We start from the raw sequence: 23199 nt of genomic DNA, 5'->3' as shown, positions 1-23199 counted from the left end.
ACACACACACACACACACACACACACACACACACACACACACACACACTCCTAGAATTCTTCTAAGCATTTACTGTGGGAAGATAATATTGATCCATGCCTTCTTAACACTGTCCTTCCTTCCCTGACTTCCCTTGGCTTTAGAAACACTGGTTGTCCAGTTAGATCGTTTTCTTTCTCTCATCTGTTCTGTCTTTCCTCCCTCCACCTCCCTCCTTACCTTTCCTTCCTTCCTTCCGCCCTTCCTTCTTTCAGGACTCTTCTTAGTCATCCTCTTCTTTATATGGGTACTAGTTTGTAATGCTTTCCCTTTGGCCTTCCCTTCTTTCTCCTTTGGCAATCTATTCTATTCCTTTCAACTCTTAGGCATATGCCTCTTAACTCTGTATCTTTACCCAAGGTAGCTCCTGATTAGACCTACATATTACCTTAACTTAGGTTTTTGTTTGTTTGTTTGTTTGTTTAAGTACTTCTTTCCCTAACAGCTCAGGTCTGCTGATAAAATTCAACTTTGGGCTGGCTCCTAAGACTCACTAGTGCATACTCATATTTTGTGAAAAATACGGGGTCTAATTTTCTTATTTCAAAAGATCAAAAGCTTGTAAAATGAGCTTCTGTATGGAAGAGAGGATTCTTTCAGAAAATTGTAGAGTGGTTACCTCCTTCATTGGGTCAGGAGCAGGGTCATGAACTAATTTCCAGAAGAAAATACAAGTCTAGGTATAATAGAAGGTTGCATGGTAGAAAGTTAATTCTATTTTGATATGAAATAAACTTGATTAGGGATGTTATCTGAGACAACATGAAGAAGTAATATCTCTTATAAATCTGTTTTGAGAGTGCAATGTATGCAATGTTAGAGGTTATGAGAAAAGTTTGAACTATGTTCATGAGAAAATGATTTGTATTTTAAAATTATCTTAGTCTTGACATGAAATAGATATAGAAGCATAAGTATTTTTAATTGGCATGTTTAATATACTTCAAATAAAAATTAAGTATTCTAAACAAATTGACCAACAAGAACATGGATAGAGAAAAAAATGTTTATTGACATTCCATTCATTTAAAAATGTCATTGATAAATAATCTTCTGGTCTGAAGTTTTCATTTTATAACTGTAACTCTGTGTATATGTTGAGGATTAATGTTTCATATTTATCTCTATACCAGCAAGTATAAGTCATGTCCTGCTGACTTTTGGGTATCTCATTAAGTTTCTAATCAAGGAGACATTCCATGATATTTTGCAGATTATTCTCTCAAAATGCTTGACTTCAGTGGGACATTACAGATCCTTCATTTATTGAGCTCTCTGTAAGAGTAAGCACATCAGTGGTGCCTGGGTGGCTCAGTCAGTTAAGTGTCTGACTCTTGACTCTCTCAGGTCATGATCTCAGGGTTGTGAGATTGAGCCGCTGGGCATGGAGCCTGCTTACAACTCTCTTCCTCTGCCTCTGCTCCTCTCCCACCATCTCTTTCTCTCTCTCCCTCCCTCTCTTAAAAAAAAAAAATTAAGCACGTTAATCACAAATGAATCTCTGCTCAGTGTAAGAGATTACAGGTGACCAAATGTCTCTTACATTTAATTGATATGAGTTTTAATATCATTCATTGTCCCCCTCATTTAAAAAAAATACTATTTCCTGAGACTAGCGGTGCTTGAAAACTCTTGGCTAACTAACAAGTTCCCAAGAAATATTATTTAATGGTATATTGCCAAGAACATATTAGATAATTCAACAAAATTGCCTTCTTTAAAAAGTCCAAATATATTTCATTTTAACTTTAGAATAATTTATTGAGTTCTTGTTGGTTGCATAGTTGGATATGACAGGGATCCAAAAAAAATATGTTACTTATATAGAGCTTGTTATCATTTTGGAGAAACAAAATAAACTCATGTAAAAAAAAAAAAAAAAAACCCAGGAAAGGATATAATTTAGTGCCAACTTGGTAGATTAATATTTTTGTTGAGTCAGAAAGTCATCAATAATCTGCCTGTAGCACTTACTATCATAATATAATTTTTAGTTACTTAAGTCAATATAAATCTGGGTTTATTTCTGTTTTCTGTACTTTTTAAAAAAATTTAATTTTAGAAGCCTTATTTTTAAGTACTAAAGTCAGCATGTATTGTTGGACTCAAACCCAGCACAGTTACAGGCATTGGGGTTCTAAAGGTGAGCAAAATAGACTATTTGCTTAAGGAACTTGTTGCATTGTGTATGTATGTGTACTGGACAGGGGGTAGTTAGGGTTAGGGTTAGATCGTTTCAAATACTTGGAAATACTGTGAAGATGATCAAAATGTTAGGGTGAAGGTACTTGAATTGCTGTTATCAGAAAAGGTCTGTCTGAAGAGCTAAGCTATGAGTTGGGGCCTGAATGATGAGAGAAGTTAACCAGTTGGCTAAATTTGCAGTTTGGAACTCAAAGAAGTGGTCTAGGTTGAAGAGAGAAGTTTGAGAGTCGTCATTATGAGCATGATATTTAAAGCCCTGTCAAACACAGTTGAGAAGTCAAGAAAGATGAAAGTTGAAAGTTGACCTTTGTCTTTAGCAGATGTGAGTCATCAGTGACTTTGGTAAGAGTTGTTTCTGTGGAGCAGTGAGGGAGAAAAGCCTTATTAAGAGATTGAAGAAAGAATAGGAGGTAAGAAAGTAGAGACAATAAAAGGAAAAAAAATGTCTTTGAGGGGTTTTGCTATGAAGAGAGAAGAGTAGGGGACAAAATCCAGTTTTTATAAAAGATAGATAGTATCAGGGCAGGTTGTTATGCCAATAAGAATAATCCAGGAGAGAAAGTGATGTTATAGCATAGAGATTGGTAATCGTAGGAGTGAAACCTTTGAAAAGCTGACCTGGAATACAATCTAGAGCACATGTGAGACAGTGGCCTTGATAATAGGAAATTTCTTCCAATATAACATGAGGGAAAGCAGAAATGCAGAGGCAACACAATGGAGAAAAGGTATTCTTTTCAATAAATGGGCTGGAACAACTAGATATACACATACAAAAAGAAGAACCTAGGCAGACTTTATATCTCTCACAAAGATCAATTGAAAGTGGATCAGAAACAGAGGGGCCTGGGTGACGTAGATGGTTAAATGTCTGACTCTTGATTTCAGCTCAGCTCATAATGTCAGGGTCATGAGATCGAGCCCTGCTTCAGGCTCTATGGTGAATGTGGAACCTGCTTAATAATTCTCTCTCTCCCTCTCCCTCACTGCCCTCCATCCCCTGCTCACAGTCATGTTGTCTCCCAGAAAAAAAAGATTACAAACCTAAATGTGAAATGTAAAACTATAAAAGTCCTAGAAAATAACAGAAGATAGCATAGGAGAAAATCTAGATGACCTTGAATATGGTGATGACCCTTTAGATAGAACACCACAGGCATGATCCATTGAAATTCATTAAAATTTAAAAATTTCTGCATTATGAAGGATACTATCGGGGTGCCTGGCTGGCTTATTTGGTAGAGCATGTGACTCTTAACCTTGGTGCATGAGTTCAAACCCCATACTGGGTATTGAACTTATCTAAAAAGAAAAGGCACTGTCATGAGAATTAAAAGACAAACCACATACTGGGAAAAAGTATTTGCAAAAGATGTATCTGATAAAGGACTATTATCTAAAATATACAAATAACTTAAAAATCAACAATAAGAAAACAAACCAATTTAAAAATGGGCATAAAGATCTTCATAGGCACCTCACCAAAGAAGATATATATTGATGGCAAATAAGCACATGAAAAGATGTTCCACATTGCACATCAGGGAAATACAAACTAAAACAGTAGCAAGATACCACCACACAATTATTAGAATGACCAAAATGCAAAACTCTGACACCACCAAGTGTTGGTCAAGATGTGGAACAGTAAGGGACGCCTGGGTGGCTCAGTTGGTTAAGTGGCTGCCTTCGGCTCAGGTCATGATCCCAGCATCCTGGGATCGAGTCCCACATCGGGCTCCTTGCTCAGCAGGGAGCCTGCTTCTCCCTCTGCCTCTGCCTGCCATTCTATCTGCCTGTGCTCACTCTTGCTCTCTCTCTCTGACAAATAAATAAAATCTTAAAAAAAAAAAAAAAGATGTGGAACAATAAGAACTCTCATTCATTGCTGGTGAGAATGCAAAATGATACAGCCACTTTGGAAGAGTTTGTGAATTCTTACAAAACTAAACCTAGTCTTTTTTTTTTTTTTAAGATTTTTTATTTATTCATTTGACAGAGGGAGCACAAGCAGGGGGAGCAGTGGGCAGAGGGAGAGGGAGAAGCAGGCTCTCCATTAAGCAAGGAGCATGATGCGGGGCTCGATCCCAGGACTCTGGGACTGTGACCTGAGCTGAAGGCGGACACCTAACCGACTGAGCTACCCAGGCACCCCAAACTAAAGCTACTCTTATCACATGATCCAGTAATTCCTTTCCTGGTATTTACCCAAAGGAATTAAAAACTTATGGCCACACAAAAACCTGCACACAAATGTTTTCAACAGCTTTGTCATAATTGCCAAAACTTGTGAGCAACCATGATATACTTCAGCAGGTAAATGGGTAAACACAGTGTAGTACATCCAGACAATGGAATATTACTCAGTGCTAAAAAGAAATGAGCTTTGAAGCCATAAAAAGACATGGAGGAAACTTAAATGCTTATTACTGTGTGAAAGAAGCCCATCTGAAAAGACCATAAACTGCATGATTTCAACTCTGTGACATTTTAGACAAGAGAAGGGTGTGGAAACAGTCAAAAGATGAGTGGTTGCTAAGGGCTTGAGAGGGAAGGATAAATAGGTAGAGCAGGAAGGACGTACAGAGCAGTGAATCTACTCTGAGTGATACTATAGTTGTGGATACATAGCACTATGAATTTGTCCAGATCCCTGGAATGTACAGCACCAAGAGTGAACCGTAACGTTGGACGCCTGGGTGGCTCAGTGGGTTAAGGCCTCTGCCTTCGGCTCAGGTCGTGATCCCTGGGTCCTGGGATCGAGCCCCACGTCGGTCTCTCTGCTCAGCAGGGAGCCTGCTTCCTCCTCTCTCTCTGCCTGCTTCTCTGCCTACCTGTGATCTCTGTCAAATAAATAAGTAAAATCTTTAAAAAATAAAAAAAAAAAAAAGAGTGACCCGTAACGTAAACCCTGTGCTCTGGCTGGTAATGATGTGTCCGTGCCTGCTGTGGTATGAAGAATGTTGATAATGGGAGGGGCTAGACATGGTGGGGGCAGGAAGTTTACGAGAAATCTCTGAACTTTCTGCTCAATTTTACTACCTAAATTTTAGAACCTAAAGCTGCTCTAAAAAATGAGGTCTATTTAAAAAGATGCAGATGGGTTAATAGAGTTTATATTAGAAAGAGGAAGCAGTTTTCACCCTATTGAGTCTATTCCTGTTTGAAATTAAGATTTGATGATCAACTGAGTGTGAGAGGGAGATGCATGTAGGTGAGGAGAAATGAGGAAGTGTGAAATGGCTTCTCAGAGACTGCTAAGTTGAAGTTGCTAAGAAGTCATAGTGGTAAACTTCGCAAAAGAAGAATGCCAACGTGGGGGTACATGACTGGCTCAGTCGGAAGCATGTCCAGCTCTGGATGTCACGAATTCAAGCCGATGTTGGGTGTAGAAATTATTTAAATAACAAAACTTAAAAAAAAGAAGAGAATGAATTTGAGAATTCTGGCCATAGATAGGATGTGAATCTTAACATTATTTTGTAATTTTTCTATAACAGTACTTTCACCAAACAGAAGCAGGTGGGATGTCTTTTACCTATATTGTGGTCTTGAAATACCATTTTCTACTAAAAGAAACCAGGACTTTTTAGAGAAATGGCTCATTTCAGGCCTGAGGCAGACATTTTCAAGACAGCAAGGAACATCTTGTCATAACAGAACAAGGAAGCTGTCAAAAACTATCATCATCCAGTGCCCCGTGACTCAGTCGGTTAAGCGTCTGACTCTTGATCTCAGCTCACGTCTTAATCTCAGGGTCATGAGTTCAAGCACTGAATTGGGCAAACCAACTAATTATAGTCACATCAAAAGGACTCTGAGGCCAACATGAGTCTTCCACTGGTTAAGTATGGGACAATTTGGTATCAATAAAGAAAATAACTACAGTGGATTAAAACATATCAGATATGTTTAAATCCATGAGTTCATATTGATCCAAAACATAGATACACATAACACATACACAACACACGCATGCATTTAGACACACACACACACACACATACACACACACACACACTTTAGTGGAAGCTCTTGAAGGAGTCTAGCAAATGAGCTCTTTTTTTTTGAGATTTATTTATTTTAGAGAGAGAGAAAGAGAGCATTTGAGCAGGGGGGAGGGGCAGAGGAAGATGGAGAGAGAGAGAATTTCAAGCAGACTCCCTGCTGAGTGTGGAGCCCCATTTGGGTCCCAGTCTCACCACTTGAGGTCATGACTTGAGCCGAAGTCAAGAGTCAAGAGTCAGATGGTTAACCAACTGAGCCACCCAGGTGCCCGGCAAGTGAGCTCTTTATTTCAAAAACTGACAAGTAAAGAGAAAGAATCCAGCATTTGTATCAGCTTTATCATTGGGTAACCAGACAATAGGTATGGTGAAATTTCTCCTTAAATAAGAATTTCAGCAAGTAAATTAGGAATAAGTGACAGAATATTCCATTTTGTAACCCTAATGAACTAAGGAATTTAGATATTAAGCATTGCCAGTGTTAAAATCACATAAAGGACTACAAGATACTGTAACTGAACCAATGTGAGTTCCCTCCTTGTTGAATCAGAAATAGCACCCTGTTGAGTTGACACACAAAGTAATTTTTTTTTGTGGCAAATAAGGAGATCACCCGGAATAGCTAACAAAGCCATGACTACCCGAGCAAGGGTGAATGCGTGCCTTTAATTTTGGGGTGGGGTGAATATTTAGATAGGGAAGCTTTGTCTTTGAAGTAGAGGCAGGCAGAAGGTGGCGTATGTGCCATTAAGGAAACAGGCCTATACACACATTGTATGTTGTGTAAATGAGGCTCGGCTGGTGCCCCTCCTTCGGTAGAGATTTTAGTATGATAACCAGATAAAGATAGTTGTTGATCATTGTAGAACTCACTGCATGGTCCATCTGTGCAGATGCAAGTCAGGGGTTAAATTCAAGGCTGATCTGGCTGGTCTGGGCCAGTTTTGCCAGGCCAGTTGCTATGGCCTAAGAGATGGTTTTGCTTCCATAAGAGAGAAGGTGGAAAGAGGAGCTTTAGGAATAATGTGGAACAGAGGTTGGTGAGCACAAGCAGGTGGACAATAAAGATCAGGTCTTGGGGTCTAGCTAGTGACAGTACTATACATCTTCTGATAACACCAGACCATGAGGTATCTTGTTAAAAAATGGATATGAATCTGATTAAGCTTTTAGATTCAATTACCAATTTCTCAAGAAGTAGGGAAGAAAGATTAATCTGTTAATCTATACCATAGGAATGTAATCAGCAAAATCCAGATTATGGGAAGCTTTAGAAGACAAATTGTAGTGTCTAGGGATGGCTTATCATTTGGATGCTAGAACTATAAATTAAATGATGCCATAAAAGTCAGGACAGTTGTTACTCTTAAGAGGGAGAGGTTTTGATTGGGAGAAACACGTGGAGGGCTTCTGGAATACTGACAAGAGTGTCTGCTTAAATGGGTATTACATACAAGGGTGCTCGCCTTCTAAAAATTCATGTTGGTTGTGTGTGGTTCTCTGTATTTGAGTTACATTTAGCAATAGTAAATAGTAAAGTAAAAGTTTTAAATGAGATTAAGACATTAAATTTATTTCTCAGTTGAATTTTTAGTTCATAGTTAGACTTTTCCTAGGGAATGGGGGACAGGAGAGGAGCACTATTAAAGACTTCAGTTGAGTCCAAATGACAGAGTTGCAGAGAGCAACTAAGACTGCAAATTAAAGAATTATAACTTGGATGATTGAACTTAAAAAAAATCAAGTATGTTTCACACAAAAAGACTGCTGTCACTTAAAGCCATTTCTAATACAGGCTTTTCTTTTCACATTGTGAATACCCAGTAAGTGGAGTATATGAACCTGTTTACACATACTTTATGTTTTCTAGGTGCTTTTACATATATTATTTAATAACAAACTAAGTGAATCTATGAGTGGAATTCATGATGCTACTTAAATTCTCTGTATATAAAAGAGCGAATACTTCTTTAATTACGAAATGTTTAAGAATATGTAATGTAAGAATGAATTTATTATAGATGTCAATATATTGTTTAAAGTAATTTCTCCCTTATTTATAAGATCCCTAGCTTTTATTTAAGGGAGTAATTTTCACTAGTTTGATAAAAATGGAGGTGTATTAAACTGATTTGGAAAAAAATTTTTAAAGTTCATGATATTTTGGCAAGTCTGAAGTAAATTAAAACTCTTTTTTCTGCCAGAGGTCTCTTCATTAGTATCCATGATCGAGGGCATATTGCTTCAGTTCTTAATGCATGGCCAGAAGACGTCATCAAGGTGAGTCATCTAATTTTTCCACTGTGGCAAATTTGTTCTTTTACCTATTCCATAACATATTAATAATTTTCATGATATTAGATAGCATTTGACATGGAAATGTTGGGGTTTGGAGCCGACAGCCAAGAAAGAATTCTTGAGACATTCCCAGTGTGAAAAGGTGGTTTTATTAAGGCACGGGAACAGGACCAGCACAAAGGACTGCTGTGGGATTCTGAGGAGCAATTGATGATATACTATGGAGTTGGGGGAGGTAAAGACAAGGGAAGTTTCTTAAAGGATTTTCATATTGCTAAAGAAGACTCGCAGGATCCTGGAGCCCTGGCTCTCCTCAGGCTAAGGTGGTGTTTTCCTCTAGTAAGGCATTAACATTAGGATTGGGAGTCCCTGGAGAAATGTCATACTCTGCCTGCCTCAGGTATTTGTCAGTGGGCTGCAGGTTATACAGACCTTTAATTTGATCTGCATTTCCTTTTTGCCTTTGTTCTTCACATCAGCATTCACTGTCTTTTCTACTGAATGTCACCTAATTTATTATCTCTTCAATTTTTGCATACTGGATTAATTTTATTTTGGTACCGATTAAAGACTAAGTTTCCCTATTATTTCTGATTTCTTAGCATTTCTTGCTCCATTGATGATAAATGTTGAAGTTGCCTGTGAATTTCTTGAAGCAAAGTCCCTTTTCACATTTGTTGGCTTTAATCATCTGCTAAGAGGAACACAGACCAAAAAAAAAAAAAAAAAATCCATTCATTCACTTCCTTTATCATTATGGCCTTCAGTTGTTCATCTGACTTCCTTCTCTGAAAATAAAACAAGAGTAGTATCCAACATTTAGTAGCTTTCTGTGTGAGACCCTACATGCATTAACTCTTGTAATTATCATAATTCAGTGAGGAAGGGAAGGGGGGATGGCCTATACTATAGTGTCTGGTGGTGGTGGAAACTGAACACAGGCCACAGAGCCCTTGCTCTTAGACATGGTCTCTATGGCCTTCCTTGTCAAAGGAAAGTGAGATGTACTTGTCCCTTTCCTGGCTCTTTTTTTTTTTTTTTTTTTTTAATTAACTTTCTGTTAGGTGTCAAACAACTTTGAGCAACTTTGTGCTGTTGAAGTAGGCAAGCCATTAGGGTTCAAAGCCGACAGCAAAGACAGAACTCTTCACACGTCTTTGGTGCAAAAAGATGATTTTATTAAAGCATGGGGACAGGACCCGTGGGCAGAAAGAGCTGTACCACAGTCATGAGGAGTGGCCCATTAGATACTTTCAAGTTGGAGGGGGGTGGTCAGGGAGAGTGTAAGTGTCTAAGGAATTTTGGAAGCAAGGTTTCCTGGACCTTGAGGGGGCTAGCAATTGTTGGAAAAAGGACATTTATTACCGTCTAATAAAACCTTAGTCATGAGACCCTTCAGATGTATATCACTGGGTCACATGCTTGGAGGATGATTACCAGCATGTGTCTTGGAGGGATTTAGAGATGAAGTTTCCAGAGGAATTTTGATATGTTAAAGTACACTTACAGGATCCCGATGGTGGGTGGGTTGGGGTGGGGGGGATTGGCGTGGCTGGGATTGGCGTGGCTGGAGGACGGGTGTCGGACTAGGATTGCCTTTTGCCCTCAGCCAAGTATTAACATCTAGGCTGTTGAGTCCCTAGAGGAATGTCACTCTGCCTATTTCAAGGACCTTTCAATGGCTGTAAGTAGTAAGGAAATTTAATAATTTTTCTTCTGCCTTGGTTTCCTACATCACTGTGTTTTACGAGTAGGGTTGAACAAGCTGATGACTACAGAGGCATTTTAGCTGTGACTCCCAAAGCATCGCTCCCATTCTTTTGAGCTAGTGGCTAGTATTGTCGTGGCTAGTATTGATGTACTCTGCTCTGTAAGGCTTATGCCAGGCTAACTTGTAAAGCCAGATGTTTTTCATGATTTCTAATCTTCCCAGTTGTTTCACTTTTCTTACCAAAGTTGCTTCCTCAGCTTTTCTCCCAGGTAGACTGCATTAGCCTTGGGTCCTGTCCTCAGAAACTCCCCCACAGTGAGTTAATTCTGTGTAGTATAAGATGTCTAAGAAGATGCTTACATTTTGACTGGAATCTAGAGAGGATTTTTAAGAATGAGTCAGTATCGGGACTAATTAATAACCACATCATCATGATAGCCAGACAATACACAGTCACCTTGTTTTGTGCTCTTCCTGCTAGCTCATCTCTGAATATTAGTCTTTGTTAGTAGCCTACCTTTATTCTTTCAACTCTTAATGTTGGTCTCTCACTGTTATTCCTGATCCTAACTATACTTACTATTATTATTTTAAAAGCCTAGCATAGTATCTGGCACATAATAGGCACTTAATGGCAGCTGTTTCTTGTAATAGAACACTGAAGAATAAGATGTGGTCTCTACTGTAGTTGAAAGCACACATGAAACAAAGGCAATCTATTAGATAATATATAATTAAACTGGTATAAATTATAAATGCTGTATTCGTTCAGAGAAGATGATCATTCAGAGAAGGCTAAAATGGTTAAATTTTTATATCAAAATTGGAACTTAAATTTAGTCATTGATAATTAGAATGGGAAGAAGATACTATCCGAAGAAGGGCACAGATGAATGTAAGTCCTAGTTCAGGAAGAGAATGGTATGTGTTTGTGCAGTAAGTGAATAAATTGGCTGGTCTGACTAACACCAAGTGTAACTATGGAAATGTAATGGCATTAAGATGGCTTAAGTAAGAGGTGACCAAATTATTTTTTTTTAAAGATTTTATTTATTTATTTATTTGATACATAGAGAGAGAGATCACAAGTAGGCAGAGAGGCAGGAAGAGAGAGAGGAGGAAACAGGCTCCCCGCTGAGCAGAGAGCCCGACGTGGGGCTCGATCCCAGGATCCTAAGACCATGACCCGAGCTGAAGGCAGAGACCTAACCCACTGAGCCACCCAGGTGCCCCAAGAGGTGACCAAATTCTTATAAAAGGTCTTGAAGTTCATAAAGAGGGATTTAGACTTGAAGTAATAGAATGTCCTATTTCCAGATGCGAATGACTTTATGTAGGTAATACTTGAGGAAGTCTCATCAGTCCGAGGAGAAGAGGCAAGAGTTGTGCATCCAAGTGTAGGCCACAGCAGAAAGGCCCTGGGGAAGGAAAAGAAGGCATGAAGACAGGACACACGGTGAGGGTGTCTGTGTGCATTCAGGAGAACCCCTGCCTACTCATGCAGAGTTACTAGTGAGCTAATGCCCAGGTAATAATTGATGCAGTAGGAGGAAGATGGAATTTCTGAAATGCAGACATCATTGAGAGAATTATGATCGTCTTACTGAGATAATCCTCCTATTGTAACTTCATTATTGTGTAGAAGATATGCAAATGCTTGATTTTCCTTAAGTGGGATATGAAGTAGGTAAAAACAAAAGCCAAGGGAATGACAATTTAATGATAAACTGTGTAGATGACACATTTTTTATTTTCCAGAAGATTCCTTCACTATTAAAATCTATACTTTAGTGTTGAAATGTTTATGAATTAATGTTACAAATGTGCATTTGTAACAAGGCATAAGTAGATCAAATAGCAAATGCCTCAAAACAGAGTTTAAAAATTACTCAGGGGCACCTGGGTGGCTAGTTGGTTGAGCGTCCGACTCAATTTCTGCTCAGGTGATCCTGAGATGGAGCCTCATGTCGGGCTCCTTGGTGGTCGTGGAGCCTGTTTGGGATTCTCTTTCTCCTCTCTCTCTGCCCCTCCCCTCCTCATGCTCTCTTTCTCAAATAAATGAGCAAATCTTTAGAAAAAATTACTCAACTAACACCTATCTAAATGTCCATGGCATATTTATGTAATAAAATTAATAGCTTAGGATGAGAGGAGAGCTTAAGGAATAAAATTTATGAAGAAAAGAAAAATAACATTTTCCCTTGACTTTATATACAAGACATAGACTATTTTAACTTAGATGTGTTATCAAAAATAAGTGAAAATATTATGTTATTTGCAACCCCTTTTTTAAAAATGTTGAAACGGATGAAACTCACAAGTAGCAACTCCCTGGGTCTAAATATCTTTAATGAACCTGAAAAACATTACATAAATTACTACTCAGATCATGCCTAAGTTATATGACAATGTTGCTATCCTTATAAAATATCTTTTAAAATATTTTAAAAATATTTGCAGACCAACTAGACTTTACCTTTTTAAAGGATACATACATAAAGTATACAGTATCAGTAATAGATAGAAGTACCTCTGTGACAGTGTTATAAATAAATGTCAAAAATGTATTTGGAGTAGCTAGCCTTTGAAAAATTAGTTTTAGGGGGCACCTGGGTGGCTCAGTGGGTTAAAGCCTCTGCCTTCGGCTCAGGTCGTGATCCTAGGGTCCTGGGATCGAGCCCCACATCAGGCTTTCTGCTTGGCGGGGAGCCTGCTTCTCCCTCTCTCTTCCCACCTGCCTCTCTACCTACTTGTAATCCCTGTCCGTCAAATAAATAAATAAAATCTTTAAAGAAAAAAAAAGAAAATTTAGTTTTAGTTTAAAAAGCGAGGTTACAGGGCGCCTAGGTGGCTCAGTGGGTTGGGCCGCTGCCTTCGGCTCAGGTCATGGTCTCAGGGTCCTGGGATCGAGTCCCGCATCGGGCTCTCTGCTCAGCAGAGAGCCTGTTTCCCTCTCTCTCTCTCTCTGCCTGCCTCTCCGTCTACTTGTGATCTCTCTCTGTCAAATAAATAAATAAAATCCTTAAAAAAAAAAAAAGCAAGGTTACAGTTTTCTGTAGTATTTATCTTTTTTATCTTAAATCAGAGCCAACTAAACCAGTGGTATCAAGTCGCCTTCTTCAAAACAGCATAACCTATTGATCCTTTGCAATTAGACATGGAAAATTTGATACAGGCCAGGTTTATGGGATATGCAAAAATAATTTTTGCCTACTTCACAAATGTATTTATTTATTTTTTTTTTATATTTTTTTTAATTTTTTTTTTTAATTTTATTTTTTATAAACATATATATTTTTTTCCCCAGGGGTACAGGTCTGTGAATCGCCAGGTTTACACACTTCCCCACACTCATCGTAGCACATACCCTCCCCAATGTCCATAATAACCCCATCCCCCCAAATGTATTTATTTTTAAGGTAGTTCTTTAAGAGCTGCATAATATAGGTGAACAGAAAATTAAAAGATCTCAAAAGTATATTTTAAAATATGTTCTGCACTGTGGCATAGTGGAAAAACATTGTATGAGGAGTTTGTGTATACAGTTTCCCATTCTTTGGTATTAACCAGGTCGCCTTAGACGATTTCAGTTCTCTAATCTTCAGTTTCCTAATCTATAAAATAAGAGGGATGGACTGAATATACTCTAAATTTCCCTTCTAAAATACCATGACTCTGCATAATCCTCTTGATGGTAATAGTAGTCTTGATAGCTACAATTTGTTGAGAATTTGTAATGTACCAGGTATTATGTACTTTGTATATCATATTCCTCATTTTATTGAACCATAGATTTATGCAACTAACTAATGTTTATTCATTGTTTACTATGTTCCAAATGCTATGCATGGTGTTGGTGCACAGTAGTGAATAAAATAGAGTTGGTTCCTATTTTTATGCTGCTCTTCTGAAAAGTACCTTTATTATTCCTATTTTACAAATAAGGAAAAGAAGATTTAATTCATCTGTTTATTTAAGGTCAAATGACTGACATTTTCCCAAGGCTTTATGGAAAAGATGAGTGTAGGAGTTTTGGAAAAATCTAATAAATTGTGTTTCACAAGATTGGTTTGGCTTAAATTCATATAATGGCCATGAATCACAGAACAAGGATGTTAAATGCGTTAATTCACTCAGATATAAAATAAAATAGAAATAAAATCTCCCCATAATTAAAATGAATGGCTCATAGATATTCAGGGTGATTGGAAAGAACCTAAACAAAATTCATTTAAGCCTAGTGGAAGATTATCAGGTAAGAGAAGTAGCAGACTGTACTTCATAAATTTCAAAAATGGTAGACAATATCTAGTGGTTACAGGAGTTAAAGAGGATGGATCAACATTGTTGTGAAAATAGGAGGATGGTGCCAAGATGCGTAAACATCAGAGCACTTGGGAGCTACTTAGCAATTATGCATTTTTTAATTAGGGTGCTCCCAGAATTATGCTCGAGGTAGATGGGACTGGTTCCTCTTTAGTTCCCACTTTGAGGTCCTATTTCCTTGTACTCTTCCCACTTGCCACTATGTTATTTGAATCTTTATGTGCATACCATCTCTTCTTTCTTCACTGACTAAAGTAATCATATATATGTATTTTTTTTAAAAAAAGATTTAAAAATATGTATCAACTTTATTTCTTCTCTCCACTCTTCCACAGTTAAGATCATATGAAATCTCTTAGATGTATATTCAATCTATGTTTTTTGACAGCTTAATATTTTATTACATAAGTGTTAATTTCAGAAGCAGAGGCAAGGGACTGTGCCCCTGGATTGGTAAACATCTTTTAATGGATGCTTTTTCTTTCTCTTCTAGGCCATCGTGGTGACTGATGGAGAGCGTATTCTTGGCTTGGGAGACCTTGGCTGTAATGGGATGGGCATCCCTGTGGGCAAGCTGGCACTGTATACAGCCTGCGGAGGGATGAATCCTCAAGAATGTCTGCCTGTTACTCTGGATGTGGGAACAGAAAATGAGGTAAACAATTTAAGTCTGTAAGACAGCTGGACACCTTAAAAAATAGCACCAGCTCTTGTATTTTGAGCTTGTTTTCCAGGAACTTCATGACATTCATTCTTTTCTGTCTGGTTCCTTCCTCCCTCCTCAAACGCATTCCCCAAATATTATAAGAAAATTATTCTTTCTCTTCCTTTTTTTCTCTTTCTCTATAGTGTGATCAGTCTTTCACCAGCTTGTTTAGTGTTTTATCCTTTGAAAAATATTCACACCATTATTCTATAGAGTGTATGTTTTACTTTAGGAGATCGTAGTTTCTTTTTAAAAATTATTGTTTTGGTACTACGTAGGAATTAATCCCCAAGGACTTGCTAAATTTAATCAGTATGAAATCTTGTTCTAATAAACCTGTGACAAATGATTTGGAATTTATTTTTATTTTTTATTTATTTTTAAAGTTTGTTTATTTTATAGAGAGCATCAGGGGAGGGGCAAAGAGAGAGGGAGACAAGCAGACTCCATGCTTAGCAGGGAGCCTGATGCAGGACTCAATCCCAGGACCCTGGGATTATAACCTGAGCCCAAATCAAGAGTTGGATGCCTAACTGACTAAGCCCCCCATGTGCCCCTTGATGATTTGGAATTTATGGTTTCTCATTCCTGCATCAGTATTTTAGAATCTTAAAGTTGTATATCAGTACATATTTTTGATCATTCTTTATTGCTAATATTTGGGTTCAATTAATGGTGTTAAACCCTAGAAATTAAAGGTAGAATATGTACAGATTTTATAGTCATTTTCTGTGTTCCCCTCTAAAGCAGTTGACCCATTAATAGTATAATATTAACTTGAACATTTTTTATATTCATTAATAGAGAAAGTTATAATATTTAACTTCCTATATATGTGAGTGCTTATTTACCTTTATAAAGGAAACATTTTATAAAAGCACACTGCTTATCTGATATTTTCCTTTTCGATACTAATAGAAATGACTTAAAAATGATCAAAGCTGACCTTTTAGAACAATCATCCTAAAATTATATATATACATAGAACTTTGGATTTTCTTTTTATTTCTTCATTTATTTAAAAAATATTCTGTGGTAAATAACAGTGACAGCAAATAAAGTCTAAAATTACGAAATCTGGGGACACCTGGGTAGCTCAGCCACTTAAGTGTCTGCCTTCGGCTCCGGTCATGATCGTGGAGTCCCAGGATGGAGCCTGACATTGGGCTCCCTCCTAGTGGAGAGTCTGCTTCTCCCTCTCCCTCTGCCGCTCTCCCCACTTGTGTTCTCTCTCACACTCTTGCTCTCTCAAATAAATAAATAAATAAAATCTTAAAATTACAAAATATTTAGAATATCTTAGGAATTCCAGGGGAAGATGAAGAGGAGTAAGGAGTGATGAGAAAGGCATGTAAAAATGTAAGAATTCACTTTTAAATTTGGGTTTTTGTTTTGTTTTTTTGAAAAGATTTTATTTTTTTTTAACACCTTTTTTTTTTTTTAAAGATTTTATTTATTTATTTGACAGAGAGATCACAAGCAGGCAGAGAGGCAGGCAGAGAGAGAGGAGGAAGCAGGCTCCCTGCTGAGCAGAGAGCCCAATGCGGGGCTTGATCCCAGAATTCTGAGATCATGACCTGAGCCGAAGGCAGCGGCTTAACCCACTGAGCCACCCAGGCGCCCCTGAAAAGATTTTATTATTTTTTAAAGTAATCTCCACACCCAGTGTGGGGTTGAAACCACGACCCTGAAATAAAGAGTCACTTGCTCCACTGACTAAGCCAGCCAGGCACCCCTAAACTTGGGTCTTTTATTGAGATGTTGTCAGTGTAATGTGGACATGAAGTTATACACTAAAGATTAAGCCATAACACTAGGACTCTTGCACTGACAGATTGTATTAGTTATATGAAATACTTTATTTCATGGAAAGGGGTCTTAAAATTGTCAGATTGGTCAGTTGTCTTGAGTTTTTTCACATTAGCTCCTAGTATTCCTAATATCCCTTTCCTCTTTTGGCATCCAGTGCTTTTTATGTTACTCCATTTCTGCCCAGCGTCCTGCCCCCTCAGCCTACTGAATCCATATCCACGATCAAGGTGTCAAAGGGATTAATTTTTTCTAAGGTCTCTCTCCTTGGCTTTTCTTCCTCTGGTTTTCCTTCAGTGTCTTCATACGGTCTTTCCTCTGTTTGTAGTTTTTTCTTATAAGAACACTAGTTGCATTGGATTAGGACCTGCCCTTATGACCTCATTTAACTTAATTGCCTCTTTAAAGACTGTTTCCAAATACAGTCATATTCTGAGGTTTTGGGAGTTAGGACTTCAACATATGACTTTGGTGAGGACACAGTTTGGGCCATAACATTTGGTTAGTCCTCAAGAGGGCATGGACAGTTGTTTTTGCATAGTTATTCTTCATTTATTAAATCAATGTTCCAGGTCTCAGATTCTGATTCTGGTTTTATGTTTAGTCTGACCTTTAGTTCATGTACACAAGTGTTTCTAGATCTAGAATCCTTGCTGGAACTTGAACTCACAAAGTTGAAGCCTCCTACCATTTAGAAAGTTCACTCTTGTGTTCCAGAAAATACCCTTTATATTTGGCATGAACTGGCTATGATGGAGAGAAACTGAAGAAAAGAAAAACCTGATAGACTTTCTGTCACATGTAGCTGCCATATGTCAGAGACTAGTGTTGACACTAAAATGTGGCCCGTGTGAGTTTTCTATTGCTACCATAAAAAGTTATTACAAACTCAGTGGCTTTAAACAACCCAAATATATTGCATTATAGTTCTATAGGTCACAAGTCTGACACAAGTCTCAAACGGCTAAAATCATGAAAGGTGTCCATAGGGTTGTGTTTCACAGACTGTCTTTTCCAGCTTCTAGAGACTGCCTCCTCCGTTCCTTGGTTCATAGTGCTCTTTTTTCCATTTTCAAGCCAGCAGTGTAGTATCTTTCTGGCTCTATTTCTGTCGTCACAGCTCTTTCTTTGAGTACAGCCAGGAAAGACTTTTCCCTCTCAAGGACTCACCCTTAATCACATCTGCAGGCTCTTTTGCTGCATAAGGTAACATATTTACAGGTTAAAAGGATGGGGGAAGTCATTATTCTGCTTACCTTGGAGTCCCAGCTAAAATGTCATCATTTGTCCCTCCACCTCCTTCTTTTCTGTCTTTTTCCTTTCACAGTATGGAATTTCTTGTCATTGCAGACAAGTGATCCTGCACTGGAATGAGCAGTAATCATTTCATAAAGCCAGAGGAGAGAAGATTCCTTAGTTTCCAGCCTTTCAGCTTATAGTGTCGTGTGCTTTTTCTTCGTTGTCTATTTTTATCTCACCTTCTTTAAATTAGGTGGTAATGGATCCTATCAAGAATTTCTTTGTTTTTTGAGATACTACACCAATGCTTTGGGAATGAGATGGGGTCTTTCTTCAGTTTGGCTTTATATACACTGAAACTATCCAGAAGTCCTTGAAATTTGTGGTATATTTTAGGAATACCCATTATATAAACTAAAATAGACAAGATATTTACCTGAGGCAGGAACCTTTTGGGAAGTAGAATACTTTTATTTTAACTTAATAATATACATTTGAAATTACTCATTCTCAATATATGTTCTATGAACCAATCACTTCAGAATCACCAGGGGCATGTGTTAAGAATACCAAATCCTGGGCCCTGCTCCAGACTTACTGAAACACAGTCAAATTTTAATCATTTTTATTTCTACCACTTTTTAACATTCATGCTAGCTCATATGCTTGCTGACATTTAAAGTGTTGATTTTATGCAATATTTAAAATTTTATGCCTCAGACTCTTGGCTAAATGTTGGCAGTTAGTTTCCTTTTATTTATTTATTTATTTGAGAGAAAAAGACAGAGGGAGAGAGAGAGAATGGAAGGGAGAGAGAGTCTGAGGCATACTCCACACTGAGCACAGAGCCTGACACAGGACTCAGTCTCATGACTGTAAGATCATGATCTTAGCTGAAACCAAGAGTCAGATGCTTAACCACCACCCAAGCAGTTAGTTTCCTTAATTGTATTGATGATATGAGCCAGTAAAACAGCCAAAATTGTATATTCTTTACAGAACCTGATTTTTTAAAAAAGATTTTATTTATTTATTTGAGCCCAATACGGGGCTCAATCCCAGGACCCTGGGATCATGACCTGAGCCAAAGGCAGAGGCTTAACCCATTGAGCCACCCAGGCGCCCCTCAGAACCTGATATTTTCATTTGAAAATGAGTAAATGGCAACAAAGAAGATGATCATCTATATATTATAAATAAAATTTTAAAGTAAATGCTGAAGTAGGGAATATTCATAACATTATGGCAGATAAACATTAATAATGTTCTTAACATTCAGAAAACACTTTCAAGGCAGTAAGAAAAGTCAAATGTGAAATATAAAATTGCCTAAGGGCGTAAGGGCGCAGATAATTTACAAATGAAGAAATAAAAATGGTCAATAAACATAAAAAATATCCAAAAGTGTTAAAAAAGAAATACAGGTGAATGCTGCTTGACATTTTGTATATGAAAATATATGTATTTATTTTTATATATCTAACATTTGCATATTATATATTTATGTGTATATTTCATATACATCTACACGTATATATGGAAAAATACTTTTACTTGATGTTGCAACAAAATAGATACACAGACGTTTCCTGACATGACGGTTTGACTTCTGATTTTTGGACTTGACAGAGGTGCCAAAACAATATGCATTCAGTGGAAACCATACTTCAGATTTTGAATTTTGATCTTTTTTCAGGCTGTGGTATGTGGTATGATCTCACTCGTGATGCTGGTTAAAGGCAACAAGTTCCTGGTCAGCCATGTGGTCAGGAGGTTAAACAGCCACTACACTTACAACCATTCTGTATCCAGACAACCATCCTGTTTTTCAGTATACTAGTCAAGAAATTACATGAGATACCAGCGTGTTATTATAAAATAGGCTTTTTGTCGATGATTGTGCCCAAGTGTAGTCCAATATAAGTGTTCTGAGCACATTTAAGGGAAGCTAGACTAAGATATGGTGTTCATTAGATGAGGTGTATTAAATGCATTTTTAACCTAAGGTGTTTTCAGTTTATGATGGGCTTATTGGAATGTAATTCTATTGTAAGTTCAGGAAGATTTATACTTAGATGTCCCTAGGTTGAGAGATTAATTTGTTCATCCTCTCTAGGAGGGCAGAGTTTTAATACAGTTTGCAAGCTTTTAAAATGTTCATCTAGTGACATGAAAACTTTCTAAATATATTCCTCTGTGAAAAGGGTTATAAAACAGCCTATGAGGGGCGCCTGGGTGGCTCAGTGGGTTAAGCCGCTGCCTTCGGCTCAGGTCATGGTCTCGGGGTCATGGGATCGAGCCCCACATCGGGCGCTCTGCTCAGCAGGGAGCCTGCTTCCCTCTCTCTCTCTGCCTTCCTCTCTGTCTACTTGTGATCTCTGTCTGTCAAATAAATAAATAAAATCTTTAAAAAACAAAACAAAAAAAAAAAAACAGCCTATGATATTGTCGCACATTTAGAGAGATAGTATTCTGCATGCATAAACATAAGGAAAAGGACCTAGAAGAATATGTATCAAGATGCTAACAGTGGGTAGAGATTATTGGTATTCTTTGTTTTTAATTTTACTTTTCAGTCCTCTCAAATTCTGATAGATAATATTGCTTTTTTGATGATAAAGAAGACCTTAAAATATTAAAAAAAATATTTTTCCTGACTACCAAAATTTTGTTATTTATTTTATTTTATTTTTTTAATTTTATTTTTCATTTGAGGGAGAGAATGAGAGACACAGAGAGAGCGTGAGATGGGGGAGGGTCAGAGGGAAAAGCAGATACCCTTCTGAGCAGCGAGACTGTTGTAGGACTCAATCCTGGGACTCCAGGATCATGAGCTGAGCAGAGGGCAGTCGGTTAAGCAACTAGGAGCCACCCAGGCACCCAAATTTTTGTAATTTATTGAAAAAAGCTAAATACAGAATATTTAGGGTGTTCTGACAAAGTCAATACAGGACACAGGATAAAAATCATTAAATTCAGGCCATGTCCATATATATAGAATGCCTGGCAACCCTAAACACACACCAAGGTGTATTTAGGAATGAAAAATAAATTACTTTTTTTTTTTTTTTTTACTTTTTTTCATTCTTAAGAAAATATTTTTTAATTCTCAAACTCTGGATTAGAAAGGTAGGAATGTGAGAAAGGAGCAAGGTGAGAGTTGATAATGATTTCTATTAGCATTAAATAAATGAGTACTTCAAATAAAAGTTTCCAAGATTCCAAAATTGAGCTATTGCTAATGCATAAGTAATTACCTTCACCAATGTATTCTCTCCTTATCTCCTTTTTGGAACTCTTCTATTGCTATATATTTTTGTCTTTTACTATTTTTTCCCTACTCTTTTTCCTTCTTTCATGCTTGTAAATCTTTAGTGACACCACGTATATTGTATGTGACAATTGTTGCTAAAGGAAGTCTAACTTTTTTTAAGTCCTTGCTTAATTTCAAGTCTTTCATTTATTTTCCAACAAAGATCCCTTAAATGTGTACTCCAACAAAGATCTCTTAAATGTGTACTCTACTCTGTTTTCCAACAAAGATCTCTTAAATGCGTACTCGAGAAGTTTTTAATCCAATGAATTACTATCACTTCTGTACCAGGCTATTTGGTGGATGGAGCCATTATCAAAACTGGGTAATCTTGTTAAATTGCTTTTGGTAGATACTAATTTTTTTGGTCAGTAAGATTTCCAAGAATGCCCTCATTATTCAAGGCTTAATTATCGTGAAATTTTTAAAAGACAGTAAGTTTGGCAGGGACATTGTGACTGAAAGAATTTTATAACTTCCTGATTTTAATTCAAAGATAACAAGATAAAGGGTTCAAAAATCTTGATAATTGACTCTTCATTGTCGTCAGACTTCTTAATGATACACACTTTAATTATTAGCATGGGAAAGAAGGAGAGAAAAGACAAAACACATAACATATTTTCTCAATTATGTCCTTTGTCTAATTCATACTGTAGAAATCCAAATACATTGCAGACGTGGAGAAAGTGTTCTTGTTCTGGCAGCCATTGGTAGCTCATTGGTGCTTTAACCTCAGCTGTTCAGCAGTCTGCCAGTGGACTGTTTTCAGGCCTCACAAAACAGCTGGGCTTTACAACAGCACTGTTTTGGATTTTACATTTCATCTGAAATACATTTATATGATTAAATATGTTAACTTACAGCTAGCTGGAAAGCCTTAACTCATTGCTATGCAGTATATTATAAGTGGGATGACCACTGAGTCTATTGGCCAAACCACTGAAAGAGGATGCTATGAATAATTATACCAGGACAATAGGTATGAACTGGGCTGTAATTTCTGTTAGCTTTAGGCAAATCCCAACTCAGATCATTTAAATGGTTTAACCTTTTAACATCACAAGACCTGCAAAAACATATCATTTATCCATAGCAAACCACCTCCAAATTTAGTGACTTAAAACAGTTATTGTTTTATTAATGTTTATGATTCACTGGAATGGCTAGGAAGGCCAGGATGCTTGGCACAGCCTTTCTCCATCTAGATTCTCATCCTTCACAAATTGTTCACATTCCACATGTAAAATATGCACATCTCCATCCTAGGTTCCCAGAAGTTTCATAACAACAGCAGGCCCAGAGTTCAGGGTCCTGTCATCTAAATAAGTTCTAGATGCAAATGAAGCTTCTTGTGATCTGCCCATTGGTGTGGCTCCTCATAGCAGTTCGATGGAGAGACAGGGACGGAATAACCATAATCCACACTTCGATTTGAAATGGGAGGATTAGAAATCATATTGCCCTCAGGGTTCATGGCAATTCTGAATTGCCCCTGAACTCAAGTTGCCAGGCCACCTACCCTGAAGGCACAGGATATTTTTTA

General features: G+C 37.5%; 1 protein-coding gene across 1 annotated transcript in view; it reads left to right on the top strand.

Moving 5' to 3' along the window:
* ME1 (malic enzyme 1) overlaps positions 1-23199 on the top strand; it is a 179357-nt gene that overhangs the window by 59195 nt on the left and 96963 nt on the right. Inside the window, exons 4-5 of the mRNA XM_032858030.1 lie at positions 8456-8531; positions 15080-15241. Of these exons, the coding sequence (XP_032713921.1) occupies positions 8456-8531; positions 15080-15241 (238 nt within the window). The remainder of the gene's footprint in view (positions 1-8455; positions 8532-15079; positions 15242-23199) is intronic.

Source organism: Lontra canadensis, unplaced genomic scaffold, assembly GCF_010015895.1.
Source record: "Lontra canadensis isolate GAN:19392208 unplaced genomic scaffold, GSC_riverotter_1.0 scaffold14, whole genome shotgun sequence".
In the NCBI taxonomy this organism is placed as follows: domain Eukaryota; kingdom Metazoa; phylum Chordata; class Mammalia; order Carnivora; family Mustelidae; genus Lontra; species Lontra canadensis.
The sequence above is the reverse complement of the archived record's forward strand: the minus strand, read 5'-3'. Positions and strand labels throughout refer to the sequence as shown.